The 26,304-nt window shown below is 33.1% G+C and overlaps 1 protein-coding gene across 1 annotated transcript; it reads left to right on the top strand.

Moving 5' to 3' along the window:
* Positions 1-7,026: 7,026 nt before the first annotated feature.
* LOC112755062 (probable metal-nicotianamine transporter YSL6) lies at positions 7,027-14,609 on the top strand. Its single transcript, XM_025802958.3, has 7 exons — positions 7,027-7,687; positions 9,307-9,479; positions 10,071-10,168; positions 10,335-10,472; positions 11,459-11,648; positions 11,911-12,043; positions 13,308-14,609. Exons 1-7 carry the CDS (start codon positions 7,339-7,341, stop codon positions 14,240-14,242), a joined length of 2,016 nt encoding a protein of 671 aa, XP_025658743.1. The 5' UTR covers positions 7,027-7,338; the 3' UTR covers positions 14,243-14,609.
* Positions 14,610-26,304: the final 11,695 nt, after the last annotated feature.

The following is a 26,304-nucleotide window of genomic DNA, read 5'->3' as shown; positions in this document are numbered from 1 at the left end:
TAAAATTTGACAAAATCGTCTAACTGTAAAAGAATGACGTCACAGTAAATGAAAAACGTTGATGTGACTGTCGAAAGAGAGCTTCGATGATGGTAGAGAGCTCCGGGGACGTTTTTGGTGGTGTTGTTGTTGTTCTTCTTCTTTGCCGTGGCGGAAGGGAACACAACGGCGAGATGTTGCCATGGCGGAGGGGACGCGAAAGGAACGCAACAGCGTGTTGAAGAAGAAGAAGCGGCAAACACGAGAACGCAGCAAGATACTGCCATGCCGGAAGGGGACGCGAATGGGACGCAGCAGCTGTTGAAGAAGAAGAAGCGGCGAACAGGAAGAACGTGGCGAGGTGCAGCGACGTGTCATAGCAGTCTTCTTCTTTAGCTACCATGGTAGAAGGGGACGCATCGGCGTGTTGAGGAAAAAAAGCAGCGAACACGAAGAAGAAGAAGAAGAAGGTCGCTGGAGCTCTCTTCCGATAGCCACATCAGCGTTATTCATTCATTGTGACATCATCCTTTTACGGTTTGGTGATTTTGTTAAATTTTAAAATGTAAGTCTCCAGATTTTTAGAAATTAAATAATAAGTTATTTATGATTTATTATATTTTAGAATTATATTTTTAGGAATTTTTATATATAAATCAGACAATTTTTTATTTATAATTTGAATTTTTAGTAATTAAAAAATAATGAGAATTTTATATACCATATTTTGAATATTTAGATCTTAAACCTTATTTATGATTTTAAAGGAACTTAATTTGATTATCTCTAATTCTTGGATTAGAGTATTTATTTAAAAATAATTTATAAATTGATGAATAAATAGTATTTTTATATATAATTATTGTTGAATTAAAATTGGTCTTCAATTACTATATTATCCCTATTTTTATTTGAAATTATCAACCTATTCTTACCAATTTCTCTCAAATTAAAACTCTAACCTTAATTTTTACCCTAACCCACCCTCACTCTTCTACCTAGCCACCGCACCCTCATCTCCCTCACACCCTCACCCTCAGCCTTCACTCATCAACCTACACACACTAAACAAACACACTCACACACGCACTGAGAGAAGGAGATCCGAGAAAGAGATAGCGCTAGTGGAAAAGAGGGAGACGTTGCCACCGCTGTCGTTGTGTCGTCGTCGTCGCGTTGCAATCGCTGTCCAAGGGTGGAGGAGGCGTTGAGAGAGAGAGAGAGCATCGCACAGGAGAAGGGCCGTTGCTGGTGCCGATGACGCGACGTGCCAAAAGAAGAAGAGCTGTCCCGCGCCATGACGCCGTCGTCGCCATCATGGAGCCGTGAGGGAGCCGTTGTCGTCGTTGGTGCGAGCTTGCGAAAGGAGAGAGGGAGCCCGCAAAGATGAAAAACGCGACGGTTGTGGGTGACAACCGTGTTGCCACTACTGCCGTTGTTTATGTCGTTGTCATCACTGCTTGGGCTGTCACCGGAGGAAGCCATCACTACTACAAGTGTGAAAGAGCCGTGGGAGGAGTTGGTATACCGCTGTTGCTGCTGTTCCATGCCGCCAGGGGTTCCTCACTGTCGTTCAACAGTCTAGACGCCAGGAAAACACAGCCGGAGCTGTTGCCACTCCATTGTCTTGTTCCTCTTTAGCCATAGGTCGAGTTCTAGTTATTGCATGTCGCGATTGGAGTTGCTGCTGTTGTTACAGATATGATGTAGATTTGTGGTTGCATTTGTCGCTGCTACGGGCTGGTAGAAAAGGGTTTTGATGCATTTTATAGCTTTTGGGTTTTGACTATTCAAAGTATGGGTATTTTTTTAAACTCAGTTTACTTTCAAGAATTGTTACAAATCGATATTAATATGAAAAAAATATATTTTTGTGAAGACGCGAGTCTTATGGATTGAACTAAACTATTTTAAATGAATGTGAATATTTATCTAGTTGATTGTATTATTGAGGTTGGTTATTCTTATTTGCTGATTTAGTTTGTTAAGTTGGTCGTTGTTGGACTGGTTTCTTGGAATTGGTTTTTGGATTTTGATAGAATGATTTGAGATATTGGAATTGGTTTTGTTTGATTTATCGGAAATGATTTGGTTAGGACTCGAGAAGGATGGAAAAGTCCGAGTTTTAAGGAAGGTACTGCTAAAATTTTTATGAGAATTTTGGAAATTTTATTTTGGTTAAATTTGATTAAAGAATTATTTTATTTAATTTTGATTTAACTAGAGAAAAGAGTCATGATTTAAGAATTTTAATGAATTTAAAGAAAAATGAGTTTGGTTTGATTTATTTTAATCAAAAGAGATATGTTTTGAGTACTTTTAAAGATTTTAGAGCAATTAAAATAATGGATTTGAGATAAATGCTTTTGGAATTTTCAATTAGGATTTTCAATTTCTAACTGGTATGGCTTGAGCCTTGTTGAAAAAGTTTGAAAGCTTGAAATGATTTTGAAGTTGGTTTATGATTTAACTTATTTAATTTTGAGACGACGATTGGAGACCGTGAGGATACTTTAAATTGATATTTTGATTCTTGAAAAAGTTTTGTAAGTTGGTTTAAAAAGATGAGATTGGTTGTCGCTCCTTTAAAGTCTAGAGGCCTTACTGAGGGATTTAACTAATAAATGATTTTCTTTTATCTTTGAATGAGGTTTGAATTTAAAATGATTTGAGGTAATTTAGGAAATCCGATTAAGTGAGAATTGAGTTTTGAAAGAAGAATTGATTATTGAAGTCGATTTGGGACTTTTGAATTTTGGTGAAACTGAGATTTATGAAAGAGAAATAGATTTAAATTGCTTTTAAAAGAGATTTTGGTATTTAAGCTTACGGGGTAGACACAAGGATTGTGGTTTTATCCTTCTTGCTCCCGGATAGTATTTAAGCTTCTTGGATAAATGCAAGAATTGTGGTTTTGTCCCGCTTACTCCAGGTAAGTACTTGGGCTCCCGGGACAAATGCAAGGGTGTGGTTCGCCCCACTTGCTCCTGGTTAAGATGATTGAAACTCCCTGGCTAGATGCAGTGGTTCACCGCACTTGCTCCAGGTCGAGATTTGAGACTTTGTTGACCCTCCGTTGCAAGATGTGGTCGGACACTTAAACCTTTCCGGATAATTCCTCCAAGGAGAGTGAATTCTCCTTGGGGTTGCGCGCACCAAGAGATTGTCCAGGCCAGGGTTCGCTATCGGATATGTCGGGTTTGGCTGTATAATCGACAGATGAGCTCATTGGCCATAGGGCAGGCATGCATCATTTGCATCTGTGTGACACTATTTGGGTGTGCATATTGTATTTGGTTTGTCTCTGTGAATATTTCTGTTTAACTGCTAATTGTCATACTCGTTGTAATTGCTCTTGATTGTATTTGAACTTTATTACTTGTGATTGTGACCGGTTGGTTCGAATCGTGGTAGTTTGAGTGGTAATTTGATTATATTTTGGGTTGGAGACTATGATTTGATTATGTGTTGGATCGGAGGTCATGATTTGGTTATGTCTGGGTCAGAGGCTGTGATTAGATGAATCGGTGGTAAGTTTGGTCCTTTGGTTTGTAGTAAAATCCTTTGAATATTATGTTCGATTGGCTTTTATAAATTTAAAATATGAATTTTGAGCTTTTGGATAATTAACCGTCGGTTTTCAAAAAGATTCATAAGACGAGCGATAATCACTGCGTATGAAAATAATTTTCTTTTGAATATCTTCTTATGACAATTCTTAAATCTTCTATTAAGAACCTGCGAGAACGATGTTCTCACCCGTTATAGACTTTTCTTTTTAGGATGGATGAGGAAGCTTATAAAGTTTTTGTTGAGTTCTTATTTGTGTTGTTTTTATTTGGATATATTAGTTATAGTTTTTTTTTTCCCTCGCCTTTGTTATTATTATGTTTCTGTAAAGAGGGATAGGAATTGTAATTATATGTATGTTTATAATATTTGTAAGCTACTTGAATGAGAAGTCTCTTATGTTTATATATATTTATATATGTATATGAAGATTGTGATTGAATTTGTTTATATATGCATGTTTGTAAAAGGTGAAAATGAACTTTTGATTTTTCAAAAAAAAAATAGCAATACGATTTCAAGTTAAAGGCTCATATTTTAATATTATATATATAGAAGTCGTCATAATATCCTCACTATCAGAGTGGCGCAACTGGAAGCATGACATTTTGATAGTAACGGTGTTACATAAAATCTTTCAGGGACTATTTTGTTAATAACAAAAGTCAGGTACCATTTTGTAAGTGCCAGAATCTTTCAGGTTCTGATTTGGTATTTCAATAAAGCTCCACATCCAAGTGATTTAACCAACAAAATCTTTTAGATTTATGCGTTTTCTTCTTATTTTACATCCTTCTCGTTCATCATCATCATCATCATCATCATCATCATCATCATCATCATCATCATCATCATCATCATCATCATCATCATCATCATCATCATCATCATCGTTATTGTCATTGTCGTCTTCTTCTAATATGTATCGTTGTTATTGTTATGGTTATCATCGGATTTTTGCCATATTGATGACATTGTCTTATCCAAAATTGATTTGGATGTATTTTTGTTCAAAATTGACTTGGTCTGTACTTGTCTTAAAATGATTTTGTTTGTGTATCGTCATCATTAAATAATTTCATTTCATTCGAAATTTAATTTTCGGTTCATTTCTGAGTGAGTTTTGATCATTCAATTTTGTTTGTGTGCTTGTTTTCAAACGCAATCATTAAGTAATATCGGTTCATTCTGGATAAATAAAGTGCACTTAGTCTGTGCTTGTTTTGAAATGAGTTTGTTTGTATATCGTCATCATTGAGTAATTTTAGTTCATTCTAGATGTAATTTCGGTTCATTTCTGAGTGAATTAAGGTACATTTGGTCTCGTTGTTCTGCACAATTCAAAACTATTCCTCCTCATATTTTCTTTTGAGAGGAATAAAACCAATAAAAAAATAAGAAAAATCAAACAAAAAAGAAGAAATAAGAATAAAAAAACTTTTCAAAATTCTTCATCACATTCTTCTTCTTCTTGTCTTGTTTATCTTCTCTTTCTTGTTTTTCTTTCTCATAATTCTTCTTGTTTTATCCTCTTAACAATAATAAAAACATGAAAAGATCAAACAAAAAAGAAGAAATGCATAATGCTACAAAATTACTTGATTGATTTGGATGTGTTTTTGTTCATGATTCAATTTTATTTGTGTGCTTGTTTTCGAATGCAATCATTAATTAATTTCGGTTCATTCTGGGTTTAAATTAGGTGCACTTGGTCTTTGCTTGTTTTGAAACAAGTTTGTTTGTGTATCGTCATCATTAAGTAATTTCGGTTCATTTGAAATTTAATTTTTGATTCATTATGGATGTAATTTTAGTTCATTTCTGAGTGAATTTCTGATCATTCAATTTTGTTTGTGTGCTTGTTTTCGAACGCAATCATTAAGTAATTTCGATTCATTCTGGATTTAAATAAGGTGCACTTGGTCTGTACTTGTATTTTCGACTAGGATAAGCTAATTCGAAGTATCAAAGAGATGCTAGGATGGGAATAAAGGTCAAAATGACACGCGTGCATGCATTCGGTGGAAGATATTCTACATGGTTTCGATGTTGTAAATCGAATGAGCATTCAGTTGAGGAATTGAGCAGAAGTTTGAAAGTTAAATCGGAAGGTTATGTTGAGGCGAGAAGTTTAAGGCTTTCGTCATGTGAGGGGTTATGGGTAAACGTTTATTAGCAAAAGAGCGAGAACGGTTATCTGGGAGTGCGCATACAAGACATCGCTATGTCATTAATGATCGGTTATAAAAGTAGACTATAAATATTAGAAAGTTTTAGGAAATAAAGGTTGGAACTTTACTTCAGAAATTGCTCATGCACACTCACATCCCAGCGATTTTCTGAGTCTGTCTCGAGTCAAATTTCTGTAGGGTTCCTTCCACTTGTCTTTACTTTTCATTTATATTTTCTGCTTACTTTTCATTTACATTTTCTGCAAACTTTATTTTTTTGCAAACTTTACCTTTCAAGCAAATTTATGTTTCAAGCAATGATTATTTTTCGAATGCAATTTATATTTCAGTACCTTTAATTTTCATGCACAAAGTCCTTTGACCCAGTCGAAGGATTTTTACATTAACTTTTTCGATTCCAACCATTTTACTTTTTGAACGCTTTATTTTTTTTCTTCTTTTATTCTTTTACAAATTTAGATTTACTCTTAATTCCAATACTCGTCTAATTCGAGATACTTTGATGCACTTATAGAAAACTGGTACCTGCAAAGAGGAGTAGGTTTCGCTCCCAGATTATTAGATATCCAACTACCATCGATTTGCTAAAAATCGACAAAACAAATTGTTTTGAAACGAGTTTGTTTGTGTATCATCATTATTAAGTAATTTCGGTTCATTCGAAATTTAATTTTTGGTTCATTCTAGATGTAATTTTGGTTCATTTCTGAGTGAATTAATGTGTATTTGGTCTCGTTGTTTTGCATAATTTAAAATTCTTTCTCCCCATCTTCTACTGCTTCTTCATCTTCTTATTTCATTTTGTGATAATTCTTCTTGTTTCACTCTCTTGAGAGGAATAAAACTAAGAAAAAAAATCAAACAAAGAAGAAACTCATAATGCTGTAAAATCACTAAAGAGAGGAGGAGGAAAAGAAATGATAGTAACAAAAGAATGACGATGAGGAGAAAACACGCGAAGAAGAAGGAATGCAAAAAAAATGTAGAGAAAAAAAATGCAAAAAAAAACAACGATAATAATATAAAGCCCCACACGTATAATCACGCGCTTTTAATGAAAATAAATTTTATTGATGTTAAATCTATTTGATTGAATTTACATCTAAATAATGCTCGATACGTAAGGTATAAGGTATTTAGCTCTGATATTTTTTAAGATTTCTTTGCCTATGTATTAAAAATGTGTAGGCATATTTAAAATGGGAAATGATCTATTATTACATATTTCAATAAATATTATATATTATATGTATTTTAATTTAAAGAAAAAAAATCCATATATCTTAACCAACTAACCAAGTTGCTTGTCCAGTTGCCCTTCCTGTCAATCCTTGAAAGCACCGTACCAAATTGGGAAAAGATAGAATCCAAATTCCTCCATCCCCAACCTTTCTCCGTCAAAGATCCCCTTCCATTCCCCAATCCGATAACCCATAACCCATAACCCATAACCCATAACCCAATCATTCGCCTCTTCCGGGTCAATCCCGCAAATCCATAACAAACATAACATCCTTTTTATTCTGATTCACCCAACAAAAGAAGATAAAAGAAAAAGCGTCACTTGTTTTCGTCTTTGGTCGTTATTTTCATCATTATGGGAACTGAGACTTCATCAATGGACATTACGGAGCCGCTGGTTGTGGAGAAGAATTCACCGTCGGTATCGGAGCACGTTCCAGAGTGGAAAGAGCAGATCACGATCAGAGGGCTGGTGGTGAGTGCGGTTCTTGGTTGCCTGTTCTGCATCATCACACACAAGCTCAATCTCACCGTTGGTGTTATCCCTTCCCTCAACGTCTCTGCGGGATTGTTAGGGTTCTTCTTCGTCAAGTCATGGACCAGTTTCTTGAATCAATTAGGGATCTTCACTAAACCATTCACAAGGCAAGAGAACACTGTCATTCAGACCTGTGTTGTTGCTTGCTATGGCCTTGCTTTCAGCGGTAACTAACCCCTCTCTCTTGTCTTCCACTCTCTCGATACTTTCGGTCCAAGATTTCGACATAAAATTTCATGTCTACTATTCAAATTCCTCATCACTATACCAATTCTAGTGGCTTTATTGGTGATATTGTTTGAACATCTAGATCTAGAAGTTGTTAGAGACATTCAAGAAGATTCAAAATGAAAAAAAAAAAAAAGAAGAAAAGAGTAAAGTGGGTCCAATTCCATGTCAAAATTATGAACTAATAAAGTGGGTGTCAACACCGAATATGATAATTTTACCTATTTTTTAATCACGGTCTTAGACTATTACTACGAATTTGATTAATGGAGGAATTATGACGGCCTCTCTGAATATACTGTGGCTCAGTTCAAAACCACTATGAAGGGGACAACCACTTGACCAATTAGAGCTTTTCAGCCATTTACGTTGTTTCCCCTCTTGTTTGGAGTCAAAGGGTGCTTGGTTTGCTTTGGTTTTTAGGTTATGGATTTTTCTTTTTCCTTAGGTATATTCTTGTGGATGTGATTGTTGTTGATGTTGGATTTTCACTTTTTTTATTTATCTTCTCGTGTACGTTTCCGTCACAAGTCAATGTCCTTGAATCTTCAGAGGATCTTCAATGCTAGTTTTAATTTCAATTTCATTTTGGCTCCTACAAGATGACACATAAATGTTTATGGAACTACATATTATAAATAGTGATTTAAAATTAAAAGTGAAATTTGTACTTCCAATACTTAGTCTTAATTCAATTAGAATTTTATATTATTTTTAATTATTTCATCAACATAATTATACGAGTTGCAAAATTTTATTGATTCTCTATCAAGGTGATACAGTATCTCTATGGTGACACCGGCTTCATTTCATCAATCAATTCCAATGCAAATTTCAATTCTAAATCAATTCACTTTTTCAAAGTATCAAAGGGATAATCTAAAAACACTCCATTGGAGATGCTCTTACATTCCTTGGGAAAAGGTTGTTTTTTTTTTCTTTTTTCAGTTTAAGATTCTATTTTTTATGATAAGTTTTTTTTTTTGTTTTTTTTTGTTTTTTTTTGAGGGGAACAAAAAAAACCTCGTTGAGCTTATTTAAGACAAAAATACACTACTATGAATGCTGTAATTTTGGCTAGAACTAGCGTACTAAGGAGTAAGGGTTCATTATGGAATTGAATTTGAATCAAAAGAACTAAATCCCAATTATACTAGGAACTTTGTGAAAAGCTAGCTACCCCAAAACTCATAAAATGTTATGGCAAAATGACAATAAAGGATAAAATGAATATGACCTATACAGGTTCACTGTTATCTTTGCTCCCTGGAATCCAGATGATGAGCTGTGATTTTTATAAATGAATCAAATTAATTGACAGGATAAATAAATGAGTGCTATAAAATAAAAATTTCATGCAAAAGAGTAAAAATGAACTAGGTTCACTGGGAAGGGCAGTTCTCTGGTTATTGTTCTTCTTGGGTTATGCCTTTGTTCTATTTGGTTATAGTTGTCCTCTGTTAGTCTGTTTGAAACCTTTTGAGCTTAACATACAGGAGTCACTTCTATTTTTTTTCGCCATAAAATTCCATGTGCTAATGGTCATAATGTCAACAGGGGGATTTGGTTCATCCTTGATAGCTATGGATGAAAGAACATATGAGCTTATAGGCCGTGACTATCCTGGTAACAGAGCCGAAGACATTATAAACCCAGGCTTGGGTTGGATGATAGGTTTCATGTTTGTTGTCAGCTTTCTTGGACTTTTTAGTTTGGTACCACTTCGTAAGGTAATCTATATTATCACTATTATTACATTGGACTTTCCTGAATTACATTTATTTTGTTGTTGTTGTTTTTCTTTTCTTTTTCCTTTATCAAAAGGAAGCTTCTTTTAAAGAGGATGCTACAGGAAAATATTAGCATTGATTGAACTAATATATTGAAGACTTTTTCCCCATTTAGTTTGGTACCATGTTTTATGGGTTAACTTGTATCTTGTTAAATTTAAACTATTCTCACACTGGTTGTGCTTTCTTAATTTAGTATCACATAACATATATGTTTTTCTTGATGAACTGAAACTAATAAGTTGAATTGGAGAACTAATGATTATGTTTTTGAGCTTTTCACTTTTTAAATAGCTTTTTATTTGAAAAACATAAAACAATAACAAAAGAACGCAACCACACAAAATTGGCATCATGATTATCTTATCATAATATATACAATGTATGATGAAAATATAATAAAAGAATATAACCTGATATGGTACAAACTTTGGTTATGAATTTTATGCATACTTAAAGGTCAAACTTCCTGTTTCTTTGTCTATTTAATTTTTTGCTAATGCAACATGGGTCTGTGAACTGCAATTTCAGGTTATGGTCTTGGATTATAAGCTTACATACCCCAGTGGAACTGCAACAGCAATGTTAATTAACAGTTTCCATACAAAGACGGGGGCTGAACTTGCAGGGTATGCATTATAAGTTATGCTAATTTGACCATTCAGAAGCTTATCATATTTTATGCCTTGCAGGAGCTCCTTAAAACTATTTAAACTCTTTATCTGTCAGTTATTTTTGTCAATATTTTCTTCCTTTCTATGTTTATCGGTTTATTGTTTATGATAATCCTTACAGGAATCAAGTTCGGAAACTGGGAAAATATTTGGGCCTAAGTTTCTTCTGGAGTTGCTTTAAGTGGTTCTTCAGTGGTATTGGAGATTCGTGTGGATTTGACAACTTCCCTAGCTTTGGTTTGACATTATTTAAAAACACGTAAAGCTCTCGTGATTTTGTCTTCCTTTCTCACGTTTCTAAATGCACTTTATCTTCCCCTCTTGCATATAGGCAGTTAGATCTGCATTTTTATTATTATTATGATTCTATCATATTTTTTTGACACTATAAAATAGGCCACCAAAATAAATTTTCTCATGATGATTCTCTTGCTGTTTATGACGCACGGACTCTGACAGGTGACATGACATGATTACACAACATATAGTATATATATATATATATATAACTTTTTTTAGTTAGTTTATAATAATATCTTGATATTTGATTGATATTAAACTACAAACTAGTTTGTTTAATATTTTTAATGTTTTTTTTAATTATATAAAACATTTTAGATTTTTTTTGTATTAATAATTAATAATACATACTATTTCTAAACGAAATTTAAGAATATATGACAAGAATAATGTTGGATGCACTGACACTTTTATTGTATTTAGGCATGTCTAAGAGCGTCTGAAATTTTTTTTTCCTTTACTATTTTCTATTAAGACACAGTTAAACTCGTAAGACACGCATGTCGGATGAGTGTTGGATGAGTGTGTAACGACAGGTCAGTGAGGGGATCTGTTAGGATATAAAACAATTCATGTGTCTCTATCTAACGGTTTAAGGACTTTTGAATAAGATGCTCCATGACACTTAATAAACCTGCATTTTCTTTTAACTATTCTGAAACATCTGCTTTAACTTTCCTTTGTGGTGATTCCTAGTTCTTAATTGCCCCTCTTGATCACTTATCAAGATATTCATCATTATTACCAGGTCCAAGTTTTGTAGTAGGTAGTAGGTGAAATATTTATATACATAATTGGTAAATGATATGAATATACTCTGGAATGAATGTGGAAGGTTCTAAGAATAAAGTAACTGTTCAAATACTTATACAAGAATAACACGTTATCCCAATAGGTGGAGTCGGCGAATTGTTCAAATACTTATGTTGAATCCTTTTCATGCAGATTCTACTTTGATTTCAGTACAACCTACGTTGGATGTGGTCTTATCTGTCCTCACATAGTCAACTGTTCAGTTCTTCTTGGAGCTATTATATCATGGGGTATTCTTTGGCCTTTTGTCTCCCAGCATGCTGGGGACTGGTATCCAGCTGACCTCGGTAGCAATGATTTTAAAGGTCTATATGGATACAAGGTAAGGCAAAGCAAATATCCTTGCAGAATACTGTGTAAGAGTAGGTCTGGAATTTTGGATTGGTTTTGAATAAAAGTACTTTATGTTGAATAATATTTCTTTTAACAAATAATTCATTAAAAACTATTTATTCTCGATTTTTTTTTCTTAAAGAAAAGGTATTTTGTCAGCTTAAACAAATTATTTCATTAAATATTCTCATGCAGGATTTTCTAAATACTTCTAAATTTTGCATTAAATATTCTTTTAATCTTTTGTGCAGGTTTTCATATCTATTGCTCTTATTCTAGGGGACGGTATTTACAATCTTGTAAAAATTATACTGATAACTGTTAGGGAGATGTACAAGGCAAGCTCCAAAGAGACCAGCCTTCCAACTGTCACAGAGGTTCTTGGTGAGTACAACAAAGTATTTTCTAAAAAATTGTTTTAACAAGTAAAGAGGTTCTTGCACGCGTTCATTCCATTATGCCTATAAAATATTTGCATCACAGTCCCTTAGTTCTTGAACTACATGGCTGATTGACTGTTTGTCTCTGCATAAATAAAAATTAGGTTAGATTGTGGAAAATAAACAAATTGAATGCAGTTAATTTCAACTTAAAATCACGTCTGATTGTCAGCTTGCAGAGTTAGACATTTGAAGGTGCAAGGGAATACATTATGTCATTTGTCCTTTAGTATTAATAGTTAGAGTGAAACCCCAAATTGGTTCCTAATTTTTTTTTATTAGATGAGTTAGTCCCCAACAAAAGGGTTTGACAAACTGGTCTTTGATCTTTTAAAATTTTAGAAAAATTAGTGTGTAACAAAATAAATGGACAAACTAATCTGTTAGAGACTTGGGTATTATGGAGTGCTTAAAGTTCTACATCAGATAGTATGAGATGTTTGATGTTATATTTAAAAATAGTGGTTTTTTCTCCTTAACAGCTAGCTTTTAAGATGTGGTTTCCACCTTCCTTAGATACTTAACAATAGTATCAGAGCCTTGGTTGTCGGCGTCATGGAAAAGTCTACCTATAGGTTGGATTAGGTGAATACCGATAGCCAGTAGCAAGTGGGCTACTGCTGGGTAAGTGTTGATAGAGTAAAGCCGCCGTGGACGTTGGTTCTCTAAGGGCGGTGTATTGTTAGGGACTTGGAGATTATAGGGGTGCGTGAGTCCAGAGGGTAGTATAAGATGTTTGATGTTGTATTAAAGAGAGTGGTTCTTTCCCATTAATAGCTAGCTTTTAAAGTGTTGGTTTCTCACTTTCCTTAAGTACATAACATATCACTTATCGTTTTAAGATTTTAGACAATTTATTCTCTCAACTATACTATGTTTGAGTAAAACTAAGGACTAATTTGTCGCTTTTTACAATAATGGATTAATTTGTTTAATACTCTAAAAAGTAAGGACTAATTTGTTTTTTTTGTTTTGTTTTGGTGACTAATTTGTCCGATATAAAAATTGTTAGGAGCTAATTTGGGATGTCATAGTTTTTATTTTCCTCTTTGGATGCATGAGATTAGGATCTTTTGTTATATAGATTGGTGTGGCGTCTGATTACTAGTATAACATATCGGCATGTGTTGCTTACTTGATATAATTCCGTGATTTGAGTTCAAATGGTTACTCTGTGGAGTAAACTGTTTTCATATGCATTTTGTCAGATGATGAGAGTTCCCGGTTGCAATTAGAAGAAAAGAAGAGAGAGGAAGTATTTTTGAAGGACAGGATTCCTACCTGGTTTGCGCTGTCTGGTTACGTGGGATTGGCTGCAATATCCATTGGAACAATACCAATTATCTTCCCTCCTCTAAAATGGTACTTGGTTCTATGCTCTTACATCCTTGCCCCAGCCCTTGCATTTTGCAACTCTTACGGCTGCGGGCTCACTGACTGGAGTCTGGCATCCACCTATGGGAAGATCGGTCTTTTCATTGTTGCGGCTGCAGTCGGCCAAAATGGCGGGGTAATAGCAGGAGTAGCATCGAGTGCCGTGATGATGTCTATTGTTGCCACTGCCGCCGATCTCATGCAAGATTTCAAGACAGGCTACCTCACCCTTTCGTCGGCAAAATCCATGTTTGTGAGTCAGTTGATAGGAACAGGCATGGGATGTATAATTGCTCCCCTCACATTCTGGATGTTCTGGACAGCCTTTGATATCGGGTCACCTGACGGCCCTTACAAAGCACCATATGCAGTTATCTTCAGGGAAATGGCCATACTAGGTGTCGAGGGATTCTCGGAGCTTCCAAAGCATTGCTTGGCCATGTGTGGCGGTTTCTTTGCTGCGGCAATAGTTATCAATCTTCTAAGGGATTTGGTTCCCAAGAAGTACTCGCAGTATATCCCCATCCCAATGGCCATGGCAGTTCCTTTCTACATTGGCGCTTACTTTGCGGTGGATATGTTCATCGGAACTGTGATATTGTTTGTGTGGGAGAAGTTGAATAGAAGGGATGCCGAGGACTATGCCGGAGCAGTTGCGTCTGGTTTGATATGCGGCGATGGGATATGGACTATTCCTTCTGCAGTTCTCTCTATTATGCGAGTCGACCCACCCATATGCATGTATTTCGGGCCTTCTGCGAGCAGCTAAATTAAGCAGCTTTCTATAAGAGAATGAATGTTTTTCCGCAGCACACCGTTCGAGGAAACACGCCGAGAATCCTGTCTGACGTGGTCCAGCATTTGATTTGGATGCGGTTAAACACAAGCTAATAGGCTCTTGGATCTTTGAAATGTTGTTTATCGTCCTTGGGTATTTGTAAATATTGGAATGTACGATCACTCGGAGTGTCTATTTCATCTCCTCTGTCTAGTATCTCATCATTGCATGACTGTCTATGTATGTAGGAAATTGTGTGATTGTTATCTTGGGAAACAAGAAAAGGAAGAAAGGAATTCAAGATGTTAAATTAAAACTAGTTTCATTATTGGAAGACAAGAAAATCAGTTCAAAATTATTTTATTTTGTATTTTTTAATTATTTTTTATATTATTTTATATTCATTAATTATTAGTAGAATAATTAAGTAATACTAGTGTTTTTATCCATAATATTATTACAGGAATATAAATCTTTTAAAATTACGTCGATTCTGATATTATAGATTATGATACAAAAAATTTATAGCATTAGACTACATTTATAAAGAAGTTATAAGGGACAAAAGTCTCTATCGACTAGGATGATCAGGGTTTGAAAATAAAAACAAAATTAAATAATAAATTTTTTAATTATTATTATCATATGAAAGAGTTTAATTTTTTACTAATAATTAATTTTAATATTTGTTATTTAAAATTTGAAAAAATTTAACGTGTATACTTTTATATTTGATTAGGTATTAAGTCTGTTGCACAAATAGAAATAATTAAATTTTTATACATGCTATTTAAAAAATATTTTTCTATATATATAAAAATATAATTAGATATTAGTATAAAAAAATTTATATTGATAGTTATAAAATTAACTTAATTTTTTTTAAAAAATAATTGAATTTTAATTCTAACTTTTAATCACAACATTAGTATTTTTTTTTAATTATATGTAATAAATATTTGAAAGAAAAAGAAGTAAAAATTTGTATTAGAAAGTTAAACAGTAAAAAATTAAAATAAAATAAAAAATATGTATATAATAATATTTTTTATTTAAATTATATTATGTTGTTAATTTTATTTTTTATAAAATAGAAAGGTAGAGAAAAATAGAGAATGAGAGAAAAAAGAGAAAAAGATAAAAAAAATGATAGAAGGAGTTTATTAATTTTGGAAGTTAAGAAAAAATTTTATTTTAATAATCTTTTCTGTCAAAGAATCTTTTGATAATAATTTTTTTGCTTACAAATCTTATTTTGTAATAAACCCACCTCACTTACATTACAATCCTCTTCATTTTTCATTTGCTATGAACTTTGAGTTTCATAGGGCAGTTGCTATACATCGTTCTTTGTACCCTTCTTATCTCGTTGATCTTTCTACTTTGGAAAAGAAAAGATTTGACTATGTGAAAAACCTTGTTTTTCTGGACTGGAATTATCTATTTAAAATAAAAAAACCTGTTTACCCTGATTTTGTCTGTGAATTCTATGCTATCAGGAGTTCTCACAACGAAAACATTCACTCTTATGTTAAAAGGACTGAATTAAATTTGAACAGTAAAACTATCAGTAAAACCCTAAGGTATTTTGATATTGGTGTTAACGCATATACTTCGAAAAAATGGGATGAAAACTTAGGTCTTTGGTGCTAAGATGCCCTAACTTATGTCTATAAAAACATCTCTCTCATTGATGGTCTCACTCCAACCCATAAAGCTCTTGGTTCTGTTCGTGCACAACTCCATCGAATTATAAATCATATATTCCTTCCTCAAAGCAGTTCCTATTAGAGGGTTTCATTTTGTGACACACTGGTGTTGTATGCTATTATTATGAAAATTAAAATTTTCTTTGCTTATTTGATGATGAGGTGACGAACGATTTCTATCGGTAAAGAATTCACAAATAAATCTTCGTTGTTAGTATAGTTTCTAAACCAACAAAGAATCCTTTCATACATAAACTTGTTTGTCACTAAAGCAAACCCAATAAAAATAATAACCGAAGTATTCAAACCTCGGGTCGTCTCTCAAGGAATTGCAGGGAAGTGTTCTTGTTATTGGTTATGAGTTTTCTAAGAAATTTTAAGAGTTGGAGAACAGAAAAATAAATGACTGTAAATTAAAGCAATGAAAATTAACAAGAGAATTTATATAATTAAAATAAAAAGCCTTGGCTAGGAAAAGATTAGTTGGAAGTTCTATCCTTATTGGATTTCCCAAGATTAATAGTAATAGGTTGTTGTTTCTACTTACTTAACCCTTAACGAATAAAGGAAAGTTAAGTAGGGAGCCAACTTCTATTCACAAGTTCTAATCCTCTTCCTTGGGAAGGATTAGAGTCAGAGACTAGAGAGTCAACAAACAACTTCCAGTTACAATTTAACTCTTGAGTCTTCCAACTCAAGGGTCTTCTATTAAATATTAATCAACTCCAAAGCCAAGTTGGAAGCCTACTCCATTGACATGGATGACATTCTCGCATACATGTAAAGGGAGTAGAAAGAAGACATGATAATTAGACTCAATTGAAAATAATCAAGAAATAATGAAATTAAATAGAAAAGTATCTTTGCATTAATTAATTCCAAAATCGAAGGTATCCATATAACTCTAAACAAAGTAAATGGGGAATAAGAAAGAGTAAAGGAATAGGAAACAAACTAGAATGATAAAGATTTCAACGGAGGTAGTAACTCTTTTCAATATCCAACTCAACAGCATAAAACTAGGAATCCTAAAACCTAGAGAGAGGAGAGAGCCTCTCTCTCTAGAAAACTACATCTAAAACTTAAATTGTGAATAATGAGAAGTGTTCCCTCATTCCTCCACTCTACAGCCTCTAATCTGTGTTTTCTGGGTCGAAAACTAGGTCAAAAACAGCCCAGAAATCACCGGGCGAATTCTGATACGCTGAATTTTCGCAGATGCACGTGTGCACGTGATGCACACTTGCGCGTCCCTAAACACCAGAGTAACTATAGCAAATTATATATCATTTTGAAGTCCCGGATGTTAGCTTTCCAACGCAACTGAAACCACCTCATTTGAACTTTTGTAGCTCAAGTTATGGTCAGTTAAGTACAAAGAGGTCAGGCTTGACAGTTTAGCAATTCATTCAATTTCTTGTATTCCTTCCACTTTTGCATGCTTCCTTTCTATTCTCTAAGCCATTCCTACCCTATAAACCCTGAAAATACTTAACACACATATCACGGCATCGAATGGTAATAAGAGAGGATTAATAATTAGCAATTTTAAGGCCAAAGAAGCATGTTTTCAATCAGAGCACAAAATTAGGAAGGAAAATGTAAAACATGCAAATTATATGAATAAGTGTGAGTTTAGTGGATAAAAATCCACTCAATTAAGCATAAAATGTACCACGAATGAATTCCGGGGTCCCAAACCTTGCTTTTGCACCCGTCTTCTTGTTAATCATCATTTTTCCACTTGGGTGGTGAGCAATCGGAATTCTCACTGAGACATCCAAACAACCTCCTAGACCCATGCAATTGAAACTTATACCAACCATTGCACTTAGACCTTGAACATCCAACCATAACGATCCTAGGATTGTGATGCCAACCACTAACCATCTCCCTTTTACTCTTAAAATCACAAAGAGCTCTGAGTTGGCCATCCGTCCCAAGCAAACCAAATTCAAGTGGAATGAGAAAGCTAAGGGATATGAATTTTACCCACTTAAATGTTGTATTGGATGGTAATGGCTTTGGGGGAGAGGTCTCCAACAACCTTGGCAAGGTGATTACAAGCTCCATTCCCTTGTGCTCTTCCATGACAACGTCCACCTCTTTGCAAGCTTCTTCAATTTCAACCTCTTCTTCTTGGTAGCTTTCTTCCAATTCAATCTCTTCTTCATTGCTTACCAAGGGTATGGGAGGTTGTGCCTTTTCTGCTTTAATCTCCATGTCAAGTCCAATGAGAGAGGATTCAATTGTAGATAAGAATTCATCAATGATTGAATCCATCTCTTGATCATCCCCTTCAAAGTCTTCAACCATGATATGCCTTGGAGGTTGTACACCCTCCTCAACATCAATTTCAAACGTCTCGGAAGGAGGCTCTATGACTTGACTTTCCCATGGAGGTTCCGCATCTCCTAAGTCTTCAACCACTTCCTCTTCTTCTATAATTTTGGCTTTCTCCACTTGCTCTAATACAAAATCAAACTCCTCATTGATGTCTTCCCTCACCAATTCTTCAGCTACTTCTTCATCTTCAAGGGTCTCTACTTTCACATTTTGGGCCTCCTCGTGCTTCTGTTGAAGTATGGGTGCATGAACCCGATCCATTAAGTCCCTAAGCCGATCCCTTCTCTCTTGTTCCGTGTCAATAGCATAATTGGGATCATGTTGCTCTTGGATTGATGCATCTACACGGGATATAAAAGCTTGGATAGTAGAGGTTAGACCAGTGAAAGCAGAGATAATTATGGTTTGAAGCTCTATTTGCCTTTGGCGAATAACATTAAGGGTGTTGTCATCCAGTGGAGGTTGGGGTGGATAGGAGGGTTCATTATTTTGAAAAAAAGGTTCATAATAGGAAGGTGGTTCTTCTTGGTAAGGGTATGGAGGTGGTGAATATTGAGGTGGTGGTTCTGGGTATGGCTCATATGGTTTGTATGGTGATTGGTATGGTGGATATGGGTTAGGATCGTATGGAGGTGAATGGTAGAAAGGGGCCTGTGAGTATGGTGGTTCATAAGCATATGGTGGGGCTTGTTGGTAACTACAAGGGAATCCACCATATCCATCGTCTTGGTACGCACCCTGGAATGGCTCTTGACCATAATGATTTGGTGGAGGTAGGTTGTCACGAAAAGGTCCACCATAACCATTGTCTTGGGATGCATCGTAGAATGGTTGTTGCCCATGGCACATTGGAAGAGGTTGTTGCCGAAAGGGTTGATCAAATCCTTGTGGCTCCTCCCATCTTTGATTGTTCCGACCTCGATGCATGTTCTCATTATAGCGTCCATTCCCTGCAACATAATTTGAACTAAACTCATAGCCGAAGGGGTGAGAATTCATAGTAGCAAATAAAAATAAAAACTAATAAAAATAAGCAACTAAGTCCTAAAACTAACAAAGACTAACAAACAAGCAAAAAGCAAATATTTACAATAACCAATAATAAGGCACACGTTTGACGAACGAATTTCTGTCTGTAAAGAATTTACAAATAAATCTTCGTTGCTAGTATAGTTTCTAAACCAACAAAGAATCCTTTCATACAAAAACTTATTTGTCACTAAAGCAAACCCAATAAAAATAATAACCGAAGTATTCAAACCTCGGGTTGTCTCTCAAGGAATTGCAGGGAAGTGTTCTTGTTATTGGTTATGAGTTTTCTGAGAAATTATAAGAGTTGGAGAACAGAAAAATAAATGATTGTGAATTAAAGCAATGAAAATTAACAAGAGAATTTATATAATTAAAATAAAAAGTTTTGGCTGGGAAAAGATTAGTTGGAAGTTCTATCCTTGTTGGATTTCCCAAGATTAATAGTAATAGGTTGTTGTTTCTACTTAGTTAACCCTTACCGAATAAAGAAAAGTCAAGTAGAGAGCCAACTTCTATTCACAAGTCCTAATCCTCTCCCTTGGGAAGGATTAGAGTCAGAGACTAGAGAGTCAGCCAACAACTTCCAATTACAATTTAACTCTTGAGTCTTCCAACTCAAGGGTCTCCTATTAAATACTAATCAACTTCAAAGCCAAGTTGGAAGCCTACTCCATTGACATAGATGACATTCTCGCATACATGTAAAGGGAGTAGAAAGAAGACATGATAATTGGACTCAGTTGAAAATAATCAAGAAATAATGAAATTAAATAGAAAAGTATCTTTGCATTAATTAATTCCAAAATCGAAGGTATCCATATAACTCTAAACAAAGTAAATGGGGAATAAGAAATAGTAAAGGAATAGGAAACAAACTAGAATGATAAAGACTTCAACGAAGGTAGTAACTCTTTTCAATATCCAACTCAACAGCATAAAACTAAGAATCCTAAAACCTAGAGAGAGGAGAGAGCCTCTCTCTCTAGAAAACTACATCTAAAACCTAAATTGTGAATAATGAGAAGTGTTCCCTCATTCCTCCACTCTGCAGCCTCTAATCTGTGTTTTCTGGGTTGAGAATTGGGTCAAAAATAGCCCAGAAATTGCTGGGGGCAAATTCTGATACGCTGAATTTTCGTAGATGCATGCGTGCGCATGATGCACACGTGCGCGTCCCTAAACGCCAGGGCAACTATGGCAAATTATATATTATTTCGAAGCCCGAATGTTAGCTTTCCAACGCCACTAGAACTGTCTCATTTGGACCTCTGTAGCTCAAGTTATGGTCAGTTAAGTACGAAGAGGTCAGACTTGACAGCTTAGCAATTCCTTTAATTTCTTGTATTCCTTCCACTTTTGCATGCTTCTTTTCCATTCTCTAAGTCATTCCTGCCCTATAAACCCTGAAAATACTTAACACACATATCACGACATCGAATGGTAATAAGAGATGATTAATAATTAGCAATTTTAAGGCCAAAGAAGCATGTTTTCAATCAGAGCACAAAATTAGGAAGAAAAATGTAAAACATGCAAATTATATGAATAAGTGTGAGTTTAGTGGATAAAAATCCACTCAATTAAGCATAAAATGTACCACGAAATAGTGGTACATCATGAGGCATATGTATGACTGCATAAAAAGTGATTAGAATTTATCACTTTTTTATTATATATGTTTAACTTGTTTCTTTGAATTTGTTGGTGTTAACCTGTCCAATGATTCACTTAAAAATAGAAACTCTTACCTAAAAAGGGGTAATGCAGTGAAACAACAAAAGAAAGGACTAATCAGATCTGAAAGAGTGGTTATTGATGTAGAAAAAGAAGAGCTTGATGACATTCCTCCTCAATCCACCACTGAAACATCAGTCTCCACTGGACACAAATCTCTTCTATATGGTGTTATAAAGGATGTTACACTGAAATTCATTAACTTGTCCAATCATCTCATCTCTTTGAGCCAACAAGAGAGAAAGCAAGTTGTTCACAATGAAAAATGTATTGTGCAAATCAAGAGATAGAGTTGCAGTGCTCTTGAAGTATGTGGACATCATTCATGAAGATGACACAATGGCTACTGATCAAAAAGAGGCACTGGATACTGAGAATGAAGGCTCTGATTCCTAGAGATGTCTCATGTTAAAAATGATAAAATTCTGTTGAACTTAGTTTTATGAGACAATTTGGTTTTAGCTACTGTTTTTCTTATTTTTTGGGTAACTATAATTCTTAACTAAATGTATGCAACTTATTTGCTTATGTTGTCTTTGGCATCTAATATGTCTTTTGCAGGTTTGAACTGGTTACCCTTTTTCTCTCTTGATGACAAAAGGAAAAGTAGTGTAGTCATGAATAGGATGGATTGATAGACAGATGATATATTTTGCTGATTAATTTGTTCATGTTTAATGATATTCTCTTATATGTATTGCTAAAATTTTGCATATCAGTATAACATATGTGTTGTTTGTGGAGAAGCTTATATTAAAGGAGATTATCTCTTGTGAAAGAAAGGGAGAGTAGATCAACATTTGAAATGGTATCATCAAAGAAAAGTCTCTAATCTAAATCTAGTATTTCATTCCCTTTATTTCTATTTTGAATGAAGTTTGTCTTTAAAGGTAGATTGTTGAGTTTAGTAAACAATAAAATAAATAAAAATGTCAAACATTATATTTGGATGGGTTGAAAGTTCAATTTGTGTTTGATCCATATAGCAGGCCCAAAATTATTTGTGCAGCCTAAACAATAGAACCAAGTCTCTGAATCTGAGCCACTTAGACCAAACTCAAAGTCTAGCCCATTGCCTTCGTGAAAGGAAAAGAATCTTGTTGCTGGTGGAGCTTTGAGGCGGGTAAATCACAAAAAAGAAAAGAAGGGTTCACTTTTTCAATCTAACATAAAAAAAGAAAGGATTGGAGAAAATCAAAATCTTGGAGGCTATGTCAAATCAAAATGGAGCCAAAATCAATTTGTTCAAGTCAAGCATAATCAGAAGTAAAAAGTAAAAAGTTTTCATTAACAAGCAAGTTAATTACTTATTGAATCCACCTTCTTTCTGCCTATACATTTCAGGTAACAAAAGAAAAATGGAGTTTACTTTCTTCTGCTGTGAATTAATGGCTAATATTGATGCTTGGGGCCAAAGCACAATATTAATGGTTTTGATTTATCAAACCCGTTGAGGATCTGTTACCAATGAAGCCACTGCTGCCCATCTATCTTCTGCGCTGCTTAACTTTATTTCTCAAGCCCTGATTTTCTGGTCTGAATTTATAGAAAGAAGGACAAGTTTTAAGCTGGCTCAAGATTCATTGTGTTGACTCAGTTCAGCAAACCTTAGCCTTGACAACTGTACTCCATACAAAAAAAAAAATTAACTTCATTTTTGGGCAAAGAGAGATAACTAGAATCTATGTTTCATTGAGTACTTCTCTATGGTTATTGCTCAATATTTTGGACAGTGATTCTACATCAAAGAAACATTTTGCCAAGATAGAGAGCTACATATGAGAGAGCTGAATTCGGTTCATCCTATATCTTCAGAGCTGATTAACATCATCTCTTTCATGATTTATCATTGAATATTTTATTTGTATGTTATATCTTTTTTTTTTGTTTCACTTCAATGAAAAAGGCATATATGTGAGGCATTAAGAAAAAGTCATAGAGAAAAAAAACAAAAAGAGGTAACGGAGAGAAAAGTTAAGATTTATGTCATATCTCTTTTGATTGTATTTCTATTTTGTGTCTTGTATCTAAGTTGTATCCCTTGATAAGTTGGGTGAGCACTTAGTGTGTTGTGAGTCTAAGGAGTGAATCTAGCCAAATTAAGTTTAGGTAGAAGCTTGGTTTGTCCCTGATAGGATTAGATTGAGTCCTTGAGAATTGGTGTATGTAATACTTAAAAAGATAGTGAAAATTCTACCACTATTATGGCGGAGACTGAATGTAAGTTACATTGCACAAGACAGCTAAACCAGGATACATGGCTATGTTATTTTCTTCTTTCCTACTCTAATTCTGTTTTCTCTCATTATGAGACAAAATAAAATTGTCTCTTGAATAATCAATCTCGCAGTTTGAACAGAAATAAAGTTTCATTTTCTAATTTAAGGATTAATTAATCAAGTTAAAAAAATATTATAGATTTGACCCCTTTTTCTATGCTATCAAGAACCTTCAGATTTCATGAAAAAATATCAATTCAAAAATCAAATTCTAAATTTTTGAAGAGTAAACTACCAAACCACTACCCAAAAATTTACATAGCTCACAAAACGAATTTCGAAAGATGCTAATAACAAATAAGCTCTCGAAAGATTTAAAAACATGACAAAAAAAACTAGATATTAAATATAATCTATCAAAACGATTTTAGAGTTCAAATTTTAATGCAAATATTTTTAATCATTATTAGAAAAATAAAATATTTTCATTCTTAAAATTTGATAATTTTTTGTCAAGTGAATTTAAAAAAGAAAATATTGTGAATGAGTACTTTTTTTAAAAAATAAAAAGAAAAATTTAGAGATAAAATTTTGTTCCAAATTTTTTTGTGCATCTTCTAAATATTTATTCAAGTGTTGTCACCAAAAAAATAGAGCTAATAGATAAACCGTTTCTTAGATATGAAATTTTTTTGTTACTTACAAAAAATAATATTTATGAGTTATTTTTATCGTATTTTTAAATCATTCAAAAACTGTTTTGTCGATAACATCTTTTAAAAATCTTTTTGCCAGGAATTGAATCTTTCGTCAAGTACTGAATTAGTAATTAACCTGATTTTTGAATTGAGAGTGCTACAACAAGGCGTTTTATCCACCCCTATCAACACTATTTTCCTCCTCTAGGGTCAGGTTAAACATAGTTTTAGGAATTGTTTCACAATATTCTCAAAGGAAGACCAACCCTTCCATAGTAAAAGGGCGAAGGCAACAACTGTATTGACGGTAAGGGGTGTGAAGTAGTGGCCCTGGCTATGCTAATATATTTGGGCAAAAGATTTAGATATGCATATTTTCTTTTTATCCCCAAATTTGGGCCATTTTTGTGAATATGTGTATTTCGTACTTGTAGTTGTTTTTCAGTGTCCAACATAGCAATTTGCAAAAAGCGTGTCTTTTAATGCTATAAAGAAAAAGTGAATAAACCAAGTTGGGTTGGTCTAGTGGTTAGCTCACTAGTCCGCTCAGTACCGCGACGGATTAGTCCTTGACCTGCCGGGTTGGGGGATACCGTGGGAAACCAAAAAAAAAAAAAAAAAGAAAAAGTGAATACTTAAGTTGCATAAAAAAGTGGTGTGAATATTCTCTTAAAAAATGAAAGGTCTTAAATGACTCTTTTCAAACTATTTTTCTTACTAAAAATCAAAACATTACCGTGTTACCGGGACAAACCATAATTAGCAATTGTTATATGATTTTGCCCTTAAATAAGTAATAAGTAATAAGTAATAATTATAATAAGAATGATATTTATTACACTATAAAAGGCTAATATTATACTTATAATACCTATAGATATATTAAAATCATAATTGCGTATAATAACTGTAATTTATAATATTTATAGATATTTATATATTAATATCCGTATAAATATTTATAAATAATATCTTTATTAATAAACATAAGATTATTCTTATCATAATTTATTGTATAATTTTTATTGTAAATAGTATAACTATTAATATCCTTATTAAAATAATTAGAAATATTCTATTAATTATAATTTATTACAATAATTGCTTATAATTTATAACCATCAAAATTTCCGTATATTAATTTACAACCTATAACATTACTATATTATAAGGATATTTAAATATTAATAGTATTATATAGCTGATTAAAATTATGGGATTAATTATTATATGGTGTAATAATTTTTGCAAGTTATAAAAATTTAATAAATATTGTCTTCGATCATTTTTTTGTTGAAACCAATTCTATCACAATATATAAAAGGATTTAGTATGTGTTTGGATTTCAGTTTACAAATGTCAATTTGCATAAAATTGATTTTATAAAATTTATTTTGATGAAAAGTAACTTTGGGTTAACATGATTTATGTTTGACAATATTTACTTCAAAATTGATTATAGATTAATAAATATTGTTTGGATTATACTAATCAAAATTAACGCTAGATGAAAAATTACTATTAGAGATATCAATTTTAATTATTTTTTTATATACATACAAAAACAGAACCTCACAAGTACAAAATAAAAAATATTTATTATATAAATACATAAATACATTAAAAAATTATGAAAGAGTGGTCTCTAAATTTTATAATGTTAAACAAAAAAATATTTTAGTATTTTTTTAGTATTATCCGTACTCTTTAATTTAGACTTATTTTGGACTATAAATTTTCATTATTTATGATTCTACTGTTACCTATAATAAATTTTTTTTATTTATTTTTCGTTTTTTATAGGATCATAGTTTATGTTATACAAATTTTTTATAAAAAACGTAGTATATAATAATTACAATAACAAAATTTACAAAGTCAAAATAAAAAATAAAAAAATTGATATAAAACAAAGATAGAGTACATCAAAGAATAGAAAAAATAATCATACGGAGATTAAAATAGTAAAAAATTCATAAAACCAATAACATATATCATATAAACAAAAAGAATACAATAAAAACTAAATAAAATTCATATGAACAAAATAATAAAAAAAACTGACAATAGAAAAAGTAAAGTTTACTCGTTCATTATATTTATAGGAGTACAGATCATGCACACAAGTGTAACAAGACCCCTTTTTTTATACTTTATTTTTAAAGTAGTATTCATTTTTCATTGTAATAATTATGAATTAATACATGGTGATAACTAATTGCTATTGTAGAGAATGTTGAACGAGAAGAAGAGAGAACAAGTTAATATAAGAGTGGGGATGAGCCAATGATAAATATGTAGATAAATAATGGTAA

This window comes from Arachis hypogaea, chromosome 16, assembly GCF_003086295.3.
Source record: "Arachis hypogaea cultivar Tifrunner chromosome 16, arahy.Tifrunner.gnm2.J5K5, whole genome shotgun sequence".
NCBI lineage: Eukaryota > Viridiplantae > Streptophyta > Magnoliopsida > Fabales > Fabaceae > Arachis > Arachis hypogaea.
Note: the sequence above shows the minus strand (reverse complement) of the source record. Positions and strands in the feature narration are given on the sequence as shown.